Raw genomic sequence first — 15,474 nt, 5'->3', positions numbered from 1 at the left:
AGCATCATACCCAGCATAGCACCCAGCATAATACCCAGCACAGTGCTCAACTCAATACCAAGCATAGTACTCAACACAGTGCCCAGCATATGCCCAGCATAATACCCAGCACAGTACTGCACATAGTACCCAGCATAGTACTCAACACAGTACTGAGCACAGTACCCACCATAGTGCCCAGCTTAGTACCCAGCATAGTACTGAGCATACTACCCAGCACAGTGCCCAGCACAATGCCCAGTATATTACCCACTACAGTGCCTGGCATAATACTCAGCACAGTGTCCAAGTCAGTACCCAGCACAGTACTGCACATAGTGCCCAGCATAGCACTAAGCATAGCACGCAGCACAGTTCCTGTCTCATCCTGGCTGTGTTGGTGAAAGCCCAGACCGACCCCGTTCCTCCCCGTTCCTCCAGCTTTCCGGATCTGGTTGTTCTTCTCTCCCCTGAGGTTTTCCCGCCATCCACCCCCCCCACCAGACTGTGCCCTTCACTGGCTCCCTAAGCAGGATCATTCTGTGGCTGCAGGTCGAGTGCCCCTTCCCAGCTGGCCAGCGCCTCCTGCCAAGCACTCCTGGATCTTGCCTTTGATGGGCTGCAAAAGAGCTTCCCACCAGCCAGAGAGCGTTGTCCTGAGAGCAGTGAGGGAAGGTGGAATCGGTTTCTTAAAAGCTTAGGCCCAGCCTCCCGGCCCCAGGCCGCAACGGCGCCTACCCCACTGGTTGATATTTTGGTTTGGGGACAGATGTTCCTGCTTTGGGCCAGGAGGGGCTGGCATTCTGTCTGCCTTTGGGCCTGGCCAGCTCTCCCCTGTTTGGCAGGGAAACCGCAGATTCCTTCCCCTGCAGAGGGCAGGGGTTCGAGAGGGCTGCCGTGTCCCCTCCATCCAGCCTGCACCTCTCCGAGCAGAGGAGGCCGGAGAGCAAAGGGCCAGAGGCCTACAGGAGGTCACACAGTCAGGACACTAGGCTGTGGGAAAGGGTCCGTTGTTTCCTGGGGACTTTCCAGGCCTGGCTGGCGCGCTCTCTCTGGGGGTAAGACTGAGCTCAGCGTCTTACCCCCCCAGCCACTGGCCCCCTGGGTTTATGGAGCCAGATTCTGACGGAGCCTCTTTCGGGGGGCAGGTGTGAGGAGGCCGCTCCCACCACTGCAGAGAACTGTTCCACAAGGCTCCAGGTTTCTGTGGGTTCCCAGCGCCCTCACCTATGAAACTGCCATTACCGGGGCACCCCTCTTGTGAGCTCAGGGTGTGGGCATTCCGTCTACTCCTCAACACTGGGGGTCCGAAATCTCGGGTCCTTCATCAAATTAGATCTCTGAGATGACGAGAAATTCATCCCGAGCCTCGCTGCGGGACCCCTGCTCCTGAGTGGAATGAAATGGTCCGTGCAGAGGATGGGTCCTCTCCCTCGGCCCGGGACATTCCGCAGGGGCCCCAGATCTTTAGTCCCCGCTAACTACTAGGGTGTCTTTGTCTTCCTTGTCACAGCCTGCTACTGAGAGGGACCCAGCAACTCTGTAGGGTTCTTTGGGGTCCTGCTGTATCCCCCTGCTTGGCCAGGCCCCAAAGCAAACAAAACCTCTTTTCCCCTCTTGGGGTAGCTCCCTGCTCTCCACTCTGCCTGTACCACCCGCCCCGATGCTCACAGACCACAGAGAGCCTGAGGAAGGAGCTTGGTTAATGTCACTCTTTGAAAACACAGGGAGGAGGGCAGGCCCCTGTCATCGTCATCACCATCATCGGTAACCATTCTCCTAGAAGGTGACAAGGGCTGACACCACCACCCATTTACACGTGTTGGAAAAGGCCCTACATCATATCGCAACCTTTTACAAAGTATACCAACCCAGCAATGTTTTAAGTAACTGCATTTGTTTAGATTAACGGCATAACCCTATGAGGTAGACAAAGTGGGGATTGTTATCACTATCTCAGGGTATGAAAGGGAGGCCCAGAATGATCCGTTGACCTGCCTGGGGGCACACAGCCATCAGTGAAGTGGCATCCAGCTTCCCCCACCTGGTCCCAGTGTCTATCACAGAGAAGGGTCCTAGAAAGCCAACCCCCTGGGACTTCATGCCGAGAAGGCTGGCGGCCAGTCGCCAGGGAGACAGGTGGGACAAATCTTGAGCAGTAAGCAAATGTGCTGTCACCAAACAGGGATCAAATATGGGAATAGTCAGCGCTAACAGTGGACAGTTGGTGGCTGACAGTGGAGCGTGGCCCGGTGATGGCATGCCCGGGGCTCTCCCTGCATCAGGGAGTGTGACTGTGACTCTGGATGGCGTCAGGCTCGCATTTTACAGGCCTGGAGAGTCTAAGTACAGCGATGAAAGTCACGCAGGTAGGAGGGAGTGGCTTTGGAATTGGAATCCGGTTGTACTTTATTACAGAGACCACACTTTAGTGGCCGAAGAAGTAAATAATGCCAGTCAATAAGGAGACGAGCTGCTGTTAATCAAAGGCCTGCTAATTGCTACACATGGTGTGTTTGTCTGGGTCCTCCAAGAGGCCAAGGCCAAGGTGAGATTAAAAGCTCAAAATGGTTTAGTACTGGGAGTCCTGGCCTCAGCATCAGACAACAGAAAGAAACAAAAGTCACCCAAATTGGCAAAGAAATCACTCTGTCTCTCCTGGCAGATCACACGATACTGTGTAGATACTCTATGTCGAACACCTGAAAGCCTCCAGCAAAAAATTGCTAGAACTGCTACAGGAATTCAGCAAAGTCGCAGGATATAAAATCGGTGCACACAAGTCAGCTCCATTTCTATATACTAATGATGAAGCAGAAGAAACAGAAACCAGGGAATCGACCCCATTTACAACTACATCAAAAACCATAAGATACCTAGGAATAAACCTAACCAAAGAGGTAAAGGGTCTATACTCTGAAAACTATAGAACACTCACGAAAGAAATTGAGGGAGACACAAAGAAATAGAAAAACGTTCCATGCTCATGGACTGGAAGGACAAATGTTGTTAAAATGTCTGTGTTACCCACAATCCTATAATTTGTATGGAACCAGAAAGACCCCAGAGAGCCAAAGTGATGTTGAAAAAGAAAACCAAAGTTGGCAGCATCACAATTCCGGACTTCAAGCTCTATTACAAAGCTGTCATCATCAAGACAGTATGGCACTGGCACAAAAACAGACACATGGATCAATGGAACAGAATAGAGAGCCCAGAAATGGACCCTCAACTCTATGGTCAACTAATCTTCAACAAAGCAGGGAAGAATGTCCAATGGAAAAAAGACAGTCTCTTCAACAAATGGTGTTGGGAAAATTGGACAGCTCCATGCAGAAGAATGAAACTGGACCATTTCCTTACAGCACATACAGAAATAGACTCAAAATGGATGAAGGACCTCAATGTGAGACAGGAATCCATCAAAATGCAAGAGGAGAACACAGGCAGCAACCTCTTCGACCTCAGCCACAGCAACTTCTTGCTAGACACGTCTCGAAAGGCAACGGAAGCAAGGGCAAAACTGAACTATTGGGACTTCATCAAGATCAAAAGCTTCTGCACAGCAAAGGAAACAGTCAGCAAGACTAGAAGGCAACCTACAGAATAGCAGAAGAGATTTGCAAATGTCTTATCAGAAAAAGGGTTAATATCCAAAGTCTAAAAAAAACTTATCAAACTCAACATTCAAAGAAACAAAGAAATCCAGTCCAGAAATGGCCAGCAGACTTGCCCAGACAATTCTCCAAAGAAGACATGCAAACGGCCAACAGACACATGAAAAAAACCATGTGTTCAACATCACAGTATCAGGGAAATACAAATCAAAACCACAGTGAGACACCACCTCCACCAGTTAGAATGGCTAAAATTAACAAGTCAGGAAATGACAGGTGTTGGCAAGGATGCGGAGAAAGGGGGACCTTCCTATACTTTTGGTGGGAATGTAAACTGGTGCAGCCACTCTAGAAAACAGCATGGAGGTTCCTCAAAAAGTCAAAAACAGAGCTACCCTACGACCCAGCAATTGCACTACTGGGTATTTATCCAAAGGATACAAACATAGTGATCCAAAGGGGCACGTGCCTGTTTATAGCAGCAATGTCCACAATAGCCAAACTATGGAAAGAGCCTAGATGTCCATCAACAGATGAATGGATAAAGATGATGTGGTGGATATATACAATGGAATACTATGCAGTCATCAAAAGAAATGAAATCTTGCCATTTGCGACATTGGGGATGGAACTAGAGGGTATTAGGCTAAGCAAAATAAGTCAAAGAAAGACAAATACCACATGATTTCACTCATATGTGGAATTTAAGAAACAAAACAGGTGAACATAGGGGAAGGGAAAGAAAGATAAAAATAAGATGAAACCAGAGAGGGAGACAAACCATGGGAGACTCTTAATCATAGGAAGCAAGCTGAGGGTTGCTAGAGGGGAGGGAGGTGGGGGGCCGGGTAACTGGGTGATGGGCATTAAGGAGGGCACACGATGGAGTGAGCCCTGGGTGTTCTATGCAACTGACAAATCATTAAACTCTACTTCTGAAACTAATAATAATATACTCTATGGTAATTAAATTGAATTTAAATTAAAAAATTTTTTTTTAAATCTCAGTATGTTTGATAGGGAAACATTTATGAGAGAAAATGAGTTGGGAGCCCCATCGGGCTGGGAGGGGCAAGGTCAGTCTGATGGAGGTCTGACCCCCCAGTCCAGGGGATCAGGGAGCATCTGGGACTGCGGTGTGGTTCTAAGGGAGCCCGGCCAGGCCGCAGGGCCTCCCGGACCAGTCACCCATCGGAGGGGCTTGCCAAGATGTTCCTGCTTGGTCCCTGGAGGGAGAAGCTGGGAGGCCCTGGGTCAAGCCCACCCCTGCCGGTAGACCTGAGAGTCACATTCTCACGGCCCCACACACCGTGACATGGACCTTGCATTTTCTCATTTTATACTGAAAAACAACAATGAAAGAAAAATCTGGGAGCTGCTATGAATGACCCCATTTTACAAATGAGAAAACCAAGTCCTGGTTTCCCAGGTGCTAATGCAGCGTGTCTGAGCTCACACAGCTGGAAATGGCCAAGTGGGAAAGGGAAGGAAGTTACACCATCCAACAGCTCCGGGGCACGGTCAGCTCCGTGGCTCCCTGCTTCCGACCTCAGGGCCGCTAGCTGGCTGCCCACGGTCATGGGAGAAGGAGGCAGGGGCTATGGTGAGAACCCAGCCCCGCTGACCTCCAAGGCCTGGTTCTTGCCATCATGCCAGTGTCTTGCCGAGGTTCTGTCCACTTGTACTTTCTTTGTCTCACCCCTGGAAACTGGCTTTTGTGTCCATGACAGAAACTGTGCCAGTTGGAGCCGGAGGGGCGTGTGAAGGTGGATCTTGTGCTGCGGGCGGCTGAGACCCTCCTGGCGTGCTGCCATGAGGACCAGAAGCCCCCGATCCTGGCCCAGCTGAAGGACATCAAAGCCCAGTGGGAGGAGACGGTCACCTACATGATTCACTGTCACAGGTAGTGTGCCTGGGGACACTGCTGGGGACCCTCCTTGTCCACCACTGCCCTGTCCTGGGGTCCTCTGCCCAGGGGACATTTCTCCAGTCATGGGATTGCTGGGAACAGAGCATTCCCTAGGGATTTTGGCCAGTGCTGCCTGCCTCGTTCTAATTATAATCAAGCTTAAGGATGATAATAGGCAGTGGGAGCCAGTTGTATTTTGCCAACAATTAGTTCTTAACAGACTTGCCGTGTGTTCGTCCTCCAGCAGAATGGCAGAGTGAAAATTAACTTGATAGCAGTTTAGCCTAGATTGTCCGCCTAGACCTGGGAGCCAATGAGGGTTGGAGGGTTAGACAGACCTGAGATTGCCCCTTGTTCTGCGGGTGACTTGCTGTGTGGTCTTGGGAAAGTTACTTGACCTCTCTGAGCGCCAGACTCCTCCCCTGGAACAAATGTCAAGGGCAAGGCACGGTGGGCCCTCGGTATGTGGGAGCTAACAGCGTCCCCTCCACCTTTATGAAACCAGACTGGGGAGTGGCTGGGGCGACTTGGCCCGGTGCTGTCGGCTTTACAAGCCCCTTCACTTGGAATTCCAAAGTAGTTCGATGTCGACTGGATAGATGAGACCATCTCCATGTTACAAATGGGGAAACTGAGGCAGGTGAGGAGTCAGGGAGATGCAGCCAGTTCGTGGCCCCTCTGAACCCACATGCAGGCCCCCAGTGCCCTGCGCCCGCCCCCCCGGAGCCAGGGACAAGCCCCCAGATACTCCCGCTCTCTGGACGGTATTGGATACGGGCAGTTCACAGCCTCACGCCGGTCTGTCCGCAGCCGCATCGAGTGGGTGTGGCTCCACTGGAGCGAGTACCTGCTGGCTCGCGATGAGTTCTACCGCTGGTTCCAGAAGATGACGGTGGCGCTGGAGGCCCCCGCGGAGCTGCAGGTGGGCCTGAAGGAGAAGCAGTGGCAGCTGAGCCATGCCCAGGTGCTGCTGCACAACGTGGGCAACCAGGCCGTGCTCCTGGACCGGCTGCTGGAGGAGGCGGGCTCCCTGTTCAGCAGGATCGGGGACCCCAGCGTGGACGAAGATGCCCAGAAGAGGATGAAGGCCGAGTACGGTGCGGTGAAGGCCAAAGCCCAGGTGCGTGAGGTGTGGCGGGCTCCAGCTTCGCCCCTGCGTCCCCTTATCCGCTGCCGTTTACCCACACAGCTAAGCACTCGCTCCCTGGACATGCGTCCACCCCCTGCCCACCCCCCGCCCACGTCCCCCATGTACTCACTGTCTGTGGTGCCGCCCCCTCACACCCACTCACCCACCAGCGCCCGCCGTGCAGCGACCCACCCCCGCTTCTACCCACTCCCTGTCTGTCTCCCCACTAAACTACCTGATCTGCTGTTGGCTCTCCTGCCACCCACACCCCTGCCACTTACCCCGCCCCCCAGCCATCTCTCTGTGTACTCGCTCTCCTGGCCGTCTGTTGACTCGCTCATCCAGGCGTCTCCCACCAGCCTAACCAAGCTCCTGTTCCTTAATCCCCCACCTCTCCATCCGCGCACTCCCCCATCGACGCATCAACCCACCGCCCGCTCACTCGGGGGGCTCTCCACTGTCCGCCACCTGCTCACTCCCTGTCTACCTGTCACCCACCGTCCACGCACTCACCCACCTACCCTCTCACGACCACACACCTGCCTTCCATCGGGTCACCGCCCACCTCTCCACCTCTACCCTCCCATCAGCCTCTCCTGTACCGACCGGACACCCGGGGCCGCCAGGACCGTGCACACATGTGGTGCTTAGGCCGTGTGCACGGACTGACAGACGGTGATGCTGCCCTCTGCCCGCCTTCTCTCCTCCCCCCCAGCCCTCCCTCCCTTCTGCCACCCCCCAGCCCTTCCTCCTCTGCTCTCCTGACCTTCCCCCTCAATCCTTCTGCCCATTCTTTGTCCCCATCCCCACACCTCGTTATATCCTTGCCCTTTTTTTAGTACAGATTTGATTGATTGATTGATTGATTGAGAGCAGGCAAGCAGGGGGAGGGGCAGAGGGAGAGAGAGAATGTCAAGCAGACTCCCCGCGGAGCAGGGTCCAACGGGCCCATAGATCCCTTGATTTTTAACCAGTCCATTGAATCGCCAATTTCAATTATTAGTAGTTTTAAAAGAAATTGTCATTTTGTTTTATGATCCCCACTGTTCTTTCTGTCATTGTGTGAATGTTGCCCTCCTTCCGGATACGGGCTCTATCCGTAAGTGTGCTCGGTATATGCAGTTGGCAGTCGCCGTCACACTGCTCAGGTAGCTGAGGCTCCAGAGCCCGACGCTGCTGTCCGTTGGGTCTCCTGAGAGGGCAGATCATTTCCTTGGCGACTTCGTAGTTTTGAGCTGTGAGCTCGCCCCAAGCGGGACTGTGTCTGCAGAAACCCCGTGGCTGGGGCCTGACCCCTAAGTGGCCTATGTTTGCCTCAGCCAGGCTCCCCCCGGGAATTCACCGGCGTGATTCCTCTGTTCGGGTCAGTGTGTTCGCTGGGGAGTTCCTGTTTCTAAACTTGAACCCCAAGCCAGAATTATGCGAGAGGCTCCTGGCTCCATACTCTGAAAGGTGATTGTTGTTGTTGTTGTTTTTTCTATTTGTTTGGTTTTATTTTTATCCCAGAGCCCAAGAGGAAACCCAGACTTCTTTCTTGTATTTTGTGTATGGGGATATTTTTCTGGTTCACCCTTAAAGGTTCTGACATTTGGCACTTGCCTCTGCCTCCTCTGGGCCCAAAGTCCTACTTCCTCTTCCAGCCTTTGACTAACCTCAAGCACACCCGTGAGTTCAGCCATCTACAATCTTTGCTTGGGGTCCACATGATGTCGCTTCCCTTGGTGTGTGCACGCACGGGCCTGCGTTTAAACAACACTTCATTAAATTATATGTGGCGTTTTTGGCTGTCAGTCCTGGGGAGGTATTCAGGCTTTCTAGCCTGCCGTATTGCTGGGTCCTTTCTGATCACAGTTTAAGGACAGCAGTACTATAATGGACAGGGATCCCAGAAAACCCTAGCAAGAACAGGACTCCCGTCCCCGAATGCTTGGGAAGGGACCTGGGTTCCCGCCAGCCTCTGCTGATTCCCAGCTGCGTGGCTCGGGGCACCTCACCCTACAAGCAGCCGGGCTGAGGACTGAATGAGTTACAGGGGAGCCCTTTGCAAACTGGCAGGCGGCCTCCCAGCAGGAAGGACACCTCTGCTCTGCTCGCAATAGCAGTGAGAGTAAATAGGGACCACGATGGAGCCTGGGACACAGCAGGTGCCAGGAGCTGTTGATGGAGTGAATGAGAGCCCCGCCCTTCAGCCTGGAGGCACACATTCAGCCTGGAGGCACACAATTCCCAAGGCCCAGGGTGGGGGGGGGAGGGACAGGAGGTGGTGGGGCAGCTGTGCCCCGGCGGGCCAGGCGGACAGGGAGCCTGGCTCTCATATGTGAGGCCAGTTGGCCCTCCCTGAGTCCCGAGCAGCAAGGGCAGTGGTTCTCCAGGTCTGCCCCTAGGGCCCCTGCAGAGAAGGCACCAGCTCCGGTGACCTCCCTGTTGTGACTCTACAGGAAACAGGTGCTGCTGTCAATCAGCAGGCAGCCTCCGCAGCATGCAGAGGACAGGAAATGGAACGTCGTTAGGCGTGGGGGTGTGTGTTTGTGTGTGTGTACACACGTGTGCACGTGTGTGGAGGGGGTGGGCGAGGGGCCCCGGGTGAGCACCAGTCCACGCGTGGAAATGATCACCTCAGAGATCCTCAGGGTCACTCCGGAGGCCCTCCCCCTCACCCGATCTGAAAGATCGTAGAAAGCACGATTCTTCTTGGCGATGTCTGTCTTTTCTAAGTCTCGTCACGCCTTTGGCCTCACCGGGTCCTGCCAGCCTTCTCTGTGGTAGATAGAGCAGGTTTGCCTGGGCCCACTGTGCAGACTTAAAAAAACACCCAAATGGCAGTCCCCACTGTCCCTCTAGAAAGACCCAGAAGGTTCTAGGCGACACTCGAGCTAGGCTCTACCCCGGCAGTGCCTCGGGTCCTGGCCCTGCACCCTTCAGGGAGGAGCCGGTGCCACTGCGGGTCACGCGGGGAAAGTGGCAGGCAGCAGTGAGTGGGAGGTTTGGAGCCCCTGAGGAGGGAGCACCGTGCTTCCCGCGGTGTCTGGGAGGCAGAGAGCAGCTAGCAAGGTCTGTCGGGCAGAAGCGTGGGGGCTCCCTTGTTTGCAGGGTGACCTGGTCCTGCGTGGAGAAGTGAATTCAGGTTGGCTTCCAGCTGCTGGCTGAAGCTCGAAGACGCTGGGTTTTCGCTTCCGGCCACCAGAGCCTTGGGAGCTCTGTTCCCACTCACGGGGAGCCCTGTCCGCCCGTGGTCATGGTTGGGAGCAGCTGCCTGTCTCCCCCAGAGCGGGCCGCAGCGGGCCAGAGGTGCTGGCTGGGGAGGGCCAGGGCGGGCTCCTCGAGCCGTCCGAAGTTCTCTGCAGACTTGCATGAGTGCATTTGGCTGCGGCAGGAGCCGTAGCTTCCTCCAGATTCCAGAGGGGGCCTGACCTTCCGAACACTGAGAATTTTTTTTTAAGATTTTATTTATTTATTTGCCATAGAGAGACACAACGAGAGAGAGAACACAAGCAGGGGGAGTGGGAGAGGGAGAAGCAGGCTCCCCACCGAGCAGAGAGCCCGATGTGCGACTTGATCCCAGGACCCCGGGATCATGACCTGAGCTGAAGGCAAATGCTTACTGACTGAGCCATCCAGGCGCCCCAAGACTCAGAATTAAGTGAGAAAATCGAACTTTGGTGCTGTCCTTAGAGGTTTAACTTCCAAGCCCAAGGTCCTCATTAGTGAAATGAGACAGAGCCCCTCCCCCCCACACGGACACCAACCCCCGGGACACACCCCAGCCTTGCAGCCCTAGACCACAGGAACATTCCAGAACTCTGTGCTAAGCAAGGTGGGCAACACTCCATGTCCTGGGGCCCCTGAGGCTCCTTCATGGTCCAGATGCCTCCTGTGCACCTGCCGTGGATGTTGGAAAAAGGCTTCTCCAGCATGAAAGACTCTCCCAAGGCAGATAAGAAAGCCGTCCCGAGGCGGGCCGCTGAAACGCTCCCAACCCAGGGACGGGATGAGGCCGTTTCCGAATGCCCAGGGATCCAGGCCTGTGCTCAGGGGGGGCCTCTGCGGCATCGTCTTCGTCCGCTCGGGCTGCCGTCACAGAACACCATGGTGCAAATGTATTTCTCACAGTTTTGTAGGCTGTGAAGTCCACGATCGAGGCACTGGCAGGTTCGGCTCCTGGTGAGGGGCCTTTCCTCGGCCTGTAGATGGCTGCCTTCTTGCTCTCACGGCAGAGAGGGGGACAGTAAGCTCTCTGCTGTCCCCTCTTCTAAGGGCACCAATCCCATCCTGGAGACCCCTTCCTCGTGGCCTCAAGTGATCCCGATCTCAACGGCCCCACCTCCAAATACCAACATGTTCCGGGATTCGGCCGCAACCCGTGAATCGGGGGGTCACAGCTCCATCTGTAGCAGACAGTCTTCGTGTTAACACCTGCCTTTCCCCAGTGAAGGGTCCATTTCAACTTTTCTCGAGCCAGTCAGCTGCCCGTTGCTTTCACCCTCTGAAAGTCCATGTTTGACTTATGCGTTCATTAGCAAAGCCGCCGGTCTTGAGGAGGACAGGAGGACAGAGGCACTGTGGGGGCCACTCTGGGCTGTGGCCTTTGCGACCACCCCTGGAGGGAGACCCTGGGACTCGAGTCACCGGCCAAGCCCTGAGGTGAGCTGTGGTGCACTGCCAACCCCAGCCCTCGGGAGTCAAGAAGAGAGCAGGCTGGTTGCCAGCGGGGTCCTGCTAGTTTACTACGAGGTGTTTTTTTTAACCACCCATTATGTTTTGTGAAAGGGCCAGACACCCAGGAGCGTCCTCCCCCCCCCCCCCCCCCCCCCGCTTCCCCAGGCGGCTCTCGAAGGGGGCGTGTCCGTCTGGCATCTGGGCGGTGAATCAGAGCCGTTGGCACAGACCTACAGACATCAGTCCACGCTGCCCTTGTTAATTGGTTGGGTTTTGACATTCCTGACAGCTCCGCCCAGCACAGATGGTTTAATTGTTTGGTCTGATGCGGGAAGGCTACGGAGGCCCCCATTTGTCACCCCTGTCATCCAGCAATGGGGCCGGCCCGGCCGTGGCTGAATTGTGCCCTGTGACCGTTCTGCCTGGCACAGAACAGGTCTGGACGCCTGCCCTTCTCGGCCGCGCTGGGCTCTGGGCGCCTGCTCAGTATCACGGAGACTTTTATTGACTCTGCCTTCCCAGAGCGTTGGCCAGCACCTCACTACTCACCCGCAGGGCCTCGGGCCAGCACGTTCGGGGGAAGGGGGGGGGCACTTGTCACCATCAGCGTCAACCCGCATTTATTCTGTTTGTTATTCCTGACCCAGTTTCAGAAATGAGGCTTTCCTGCAGACGGGGTAGCTCTTGGAGGGTTTTGATGGATGCACACGATCCCGCGAGAAGGGGGAGCCAGCAGGGGAGGTGTGGAGCGGGTCACAGTCTCTTGGTCCACGTTTGGAATTCAAGCACCCGTTGGGCACTGCCGGTGATGCACTGAGCCTCGGTCCGTTACTAGAAGGCTCCCGGCTCTTCACTGAGGGACTTGGTCCCGTGCCTTGGTTTCCCCATCTCCAAAATGGGGATAGCTCCTCCTCCCTGTCCTGGTTGTTGCAAAGGTCTAAATGAATTACTCTTCCTACTCCCAGGTTTGTGAGGACTTTCTCAAAGGGCGGGGAAGTTTTCTGAATCCACGGGTCTGTCCACACTTGCCATTTGGGAACTTCTGACATCGTTTCAGAGAGGGTCAGTGCCCTCCTGGACACTGCCTGCTCCCTGGCCGAGGAAGAGCTGAGGCCAGCAAACGAGGGCCTGTGGGCCCAGTCCGCCCCATCTCCTGATTTTGTACAGCCTGCGAGTTGAAAATGGCTTTTACCCGCTTAAAGGGAGGAAGACAAAAAGCAGAATCTTTCAGGACATGTGAAAATGATACAAAATTCATATCCCAGCGTCCACATTTGAGTTTTATTGGAATACAAGCTTGCTGGACGGATGTGTCTCTGGTAGCTTGTGAGCCACAGCCTAGCGCTTACATAACTGCCATTCCAGATGCCAAGGGGCGGACAAGCCAGAAAACACCCAGTGTCTAGTCTGCCTGCCTCCGGACCGGAGCCGGGATTTTGGAGTCAGGCACTGGCCATTTAAATCTTGTCTAGAAGGCCCTTCTAGAGTTACGTGACCTCCCAGCATCAGCCTGGACATCTGCATAATGGGCGGGCTGGGCTCCGCTGGGAAGATAAGATCCCGAAGTCCCGGGCCAGGCACTTAGCGGGTGCTCTTGAGAAGGAAGTCCCCTCTTTCGCTCTTCTTGGCTCTCCCTGAAAACGTCCCTCTGCTGGCCACACTCTACGTTGATTTCTGCCTGCCATTAGGGAAGTGTTCATTCTCGGAGCCACCCTGCCCCGGGGCCTGGAGAGGAAGTCAGCCAGGGGCAGCCTGGTGTGTAGGGAGCCCTTGGCTCGCCGAGAAGGTGACAAGGCGTGGACAAGGCCAGGAGGGAAGCACAGGACAGAGGAAAGGCCGCTCATTCAGCCTGGGGGCGGCCGGCCAAGGCAGAGAGGAGGTGGGGCCTGGAGGTCAGCGTATCCAGAGGGAGCTGCTCTCTTGCCCACTCCTGCTCCGCTGGGTGTGACAAGAGCACAGGGGACAGCAAGTGACAGGAGTCAAAGGCTCACGGGTATTAGGGGCTGACTAGCCACCCAGTGTGGTTCTGGGGTTCTATGAGCTCTGACTCATTTAATCCCACTGCACCCCAGTGAGGCGGGGATGGTTACTAACCACATGTATAGATAGGGAGACTGAGGCACGAGGCAAGCCAGGGTTTAGGTCATGGGCAGGGGGCTCCTGAGCGCAGGGTGTTGACCTCATGGCTACAGCCACATCGTGGGGTCCTGCCCTTGACCCTTAGGCTATGGCCATGAAATCTGGGCCGATGGGCAATGGGGAGCCATGGAGGGCTTTAGAGAAATGGGGCTGTGATCAGGTGTGTGTTTGAGAAACAGAGTCCCTGGGCACACAGGTCTTACAGCAGGGACACTGCTATTTCCCAGATGACAGCTGCCCTCAGGACACCATTTGTCCCCGTGTGATTAGAACAAGAGTGGGATTGTCTGCAAAGTGAGGTAACCGCAGCCCATGCTGGTAGTATCACTGTACCCGGGAGGAACTGGGGGGAACCTTTGTTTATTAGCATGCCTGCAGACACCGCTGGCCCCGTCTTGCCTTCTGGGTTTGAACCTTGGCGCTTTCCTACCCAGGTGACCTTGGGCAAGCACTTTCTGAGGCACCTCTCTGTGCCTCAGTTTCCCCATCTGTCCAACCAAGATAGTAGTAATAATAGTGTTAGCTGATGGGGTGGTCAGGAGAGTTCACGGAGATGATAATGCCCATGAAAGTTCCTCGAGCGGTCCCAGCGCCTCAGTGAGTGCTCCGGTGATGGTTTTGTGTAGTAAGAGTTGTTGTTACAGCGTGCCTGTCTTGAGGGCCACCCCCAGGACATGGCAAGACAAAAAAGCCAGCTGTAGAGTTGACAGGCCCAGTGAGGACGTGCTTTGACCAAGAGTCTCTTGGTTGCTAATAAGGTAGAGGAAAGCATCTGGGACCTCTTTGCCTTCAGCAGAAAGACAGAAGGTTGGCTGCATCTCACACCCCCTAAACACACACACACACACACAGAAGCACGCAGGCAGGCAGGCCTTGAAGGCCACGGGCAGCCTGCCCAGGGGACCTTCGTAGGGGGTGACTCTCCTCCCTTCCCGCAGGACAGAGTGGATCTGCTGGAGCAGATGACCCGGGAGCATGAGCGTTTCCAGGCAGATGTGGACGAGTTCCAGCTGTGGCTGAAGGCGGTGATGGATAAGGTGAGCAGCTGTGTGGGACGCAGCTGCAAACTGTCCACCCAGCACCGGCTCTCCATGCTGCAGGTAAATTGGGCTGTGTCTCCATCGGAGGGGCCACGGAGGAAATGCTCCAGTACGGGGGTTCTGTCTGGATTGTCGTGTCTTTAATAGGACGCCCTAGGGGCCACAGGAGATACAAAACCCAGGGCATGCAGACCCCCACATGCGGAGGAGCATGGAAGCTAGTGGAATATGTTTGGGAGCTCAGCTGCTTTCTGGAAATCTCTGAGTCAGCAGGGCATTTGGAAATCCCATGCCAGGGCAGCGTGGTCTCTGGACCAGTGGGTCTCAAATAGGGGACATCCCAGCGATGTCTGGAGACGGTGCTTAGGGCTGGGGGTAGAGATGCTACTGGTCTGGAGGGTGGAGGCCAGAGATGCTGTGATACACCTTGTGATACACACTGCAGCCCCCACAAGGGAGTGACCCCCCACAGGTGTCAGAATGCCATGGTAAGGAACCCTGGCATCGGCATCAGGCCTGTGGTGGTGAGAGACTTGGTCTGTTCTGGCCTTCCTGAATGGCCATGACCTTGAATGAGCTTCTGACGTCCTCTGTAAATGGAGTGTTGGGTCACCGTCAGAAATTCAAGGATCGCATTATAAGTTTTGCCACAGATATCCAGCACCTGTACCATTTATTTCATATTTGTACTTAAGGTGACTCTTTAAAAAATAAAACAATGAACAATGACCCCCCAAAAATCTTACATGACTAGTATGAGAATATTTGCCAGACCTTATTTGTAAAAGTCCCAAACTGAAAGCAACTCAGATTTTAGTCAGCAGAGTATTAGATGTTGTGGAACAGAATATATATATATATATACACACACACATATATATGTATATATGTGTATATATACACACACATATATGTATATATATGTATGTGTATACACATATATTTATATATATGTGTGTGTATATATATATAATTGTGAGTTATATATATATGTGTGTGTGTATA

At 54.4% G+C, this 15,474-nt stretch overlaps 1 protein-coding gene across 2 annotated transcripts in view; it reads left to right on the top strand.

Annotated features, from left to right (window-relative positions):
• The window catches only part of SYNE3 (spectrin repeat containing nuclear envelope family member 3), an 88,487-nt gene that overhangs the window by 37,638 nt on the left and 35,375 nt on the right, over positions 1–15,474 (top strand). For both annotated transcript variants that reach the window (XM_080808047.1, XM_080808048.1), the window contains exons 3-5: positions 5,327–5,499; positions 6,316–6,625; positions 14,368–14,529. In XM_080808047.1, the coding sequence (XP_080664173.1) occupies positions 5,327–5,499; positions 6,316–6,625; positions 14,368–14,529 (645 nt within the window). The remainder of the gene's footprint in view (positions 1–5,326; positions 5,500–6,315; positions 6,626–14,367; positions 14,530–15,474) is intronic.

Source organism: Martes martes (genome assembly GCF_963455335.1).
Source record: "Martes martes genome assembly, chromosome: 7".
NCBI lineage: Eukaryota > Metazoa > Chordata > Mammalia > Carnivora > Mustelidae > Martes > Martes martes.
This window is presented reverse-complemented; position numbering and strand designations above follow the sequence as displayed.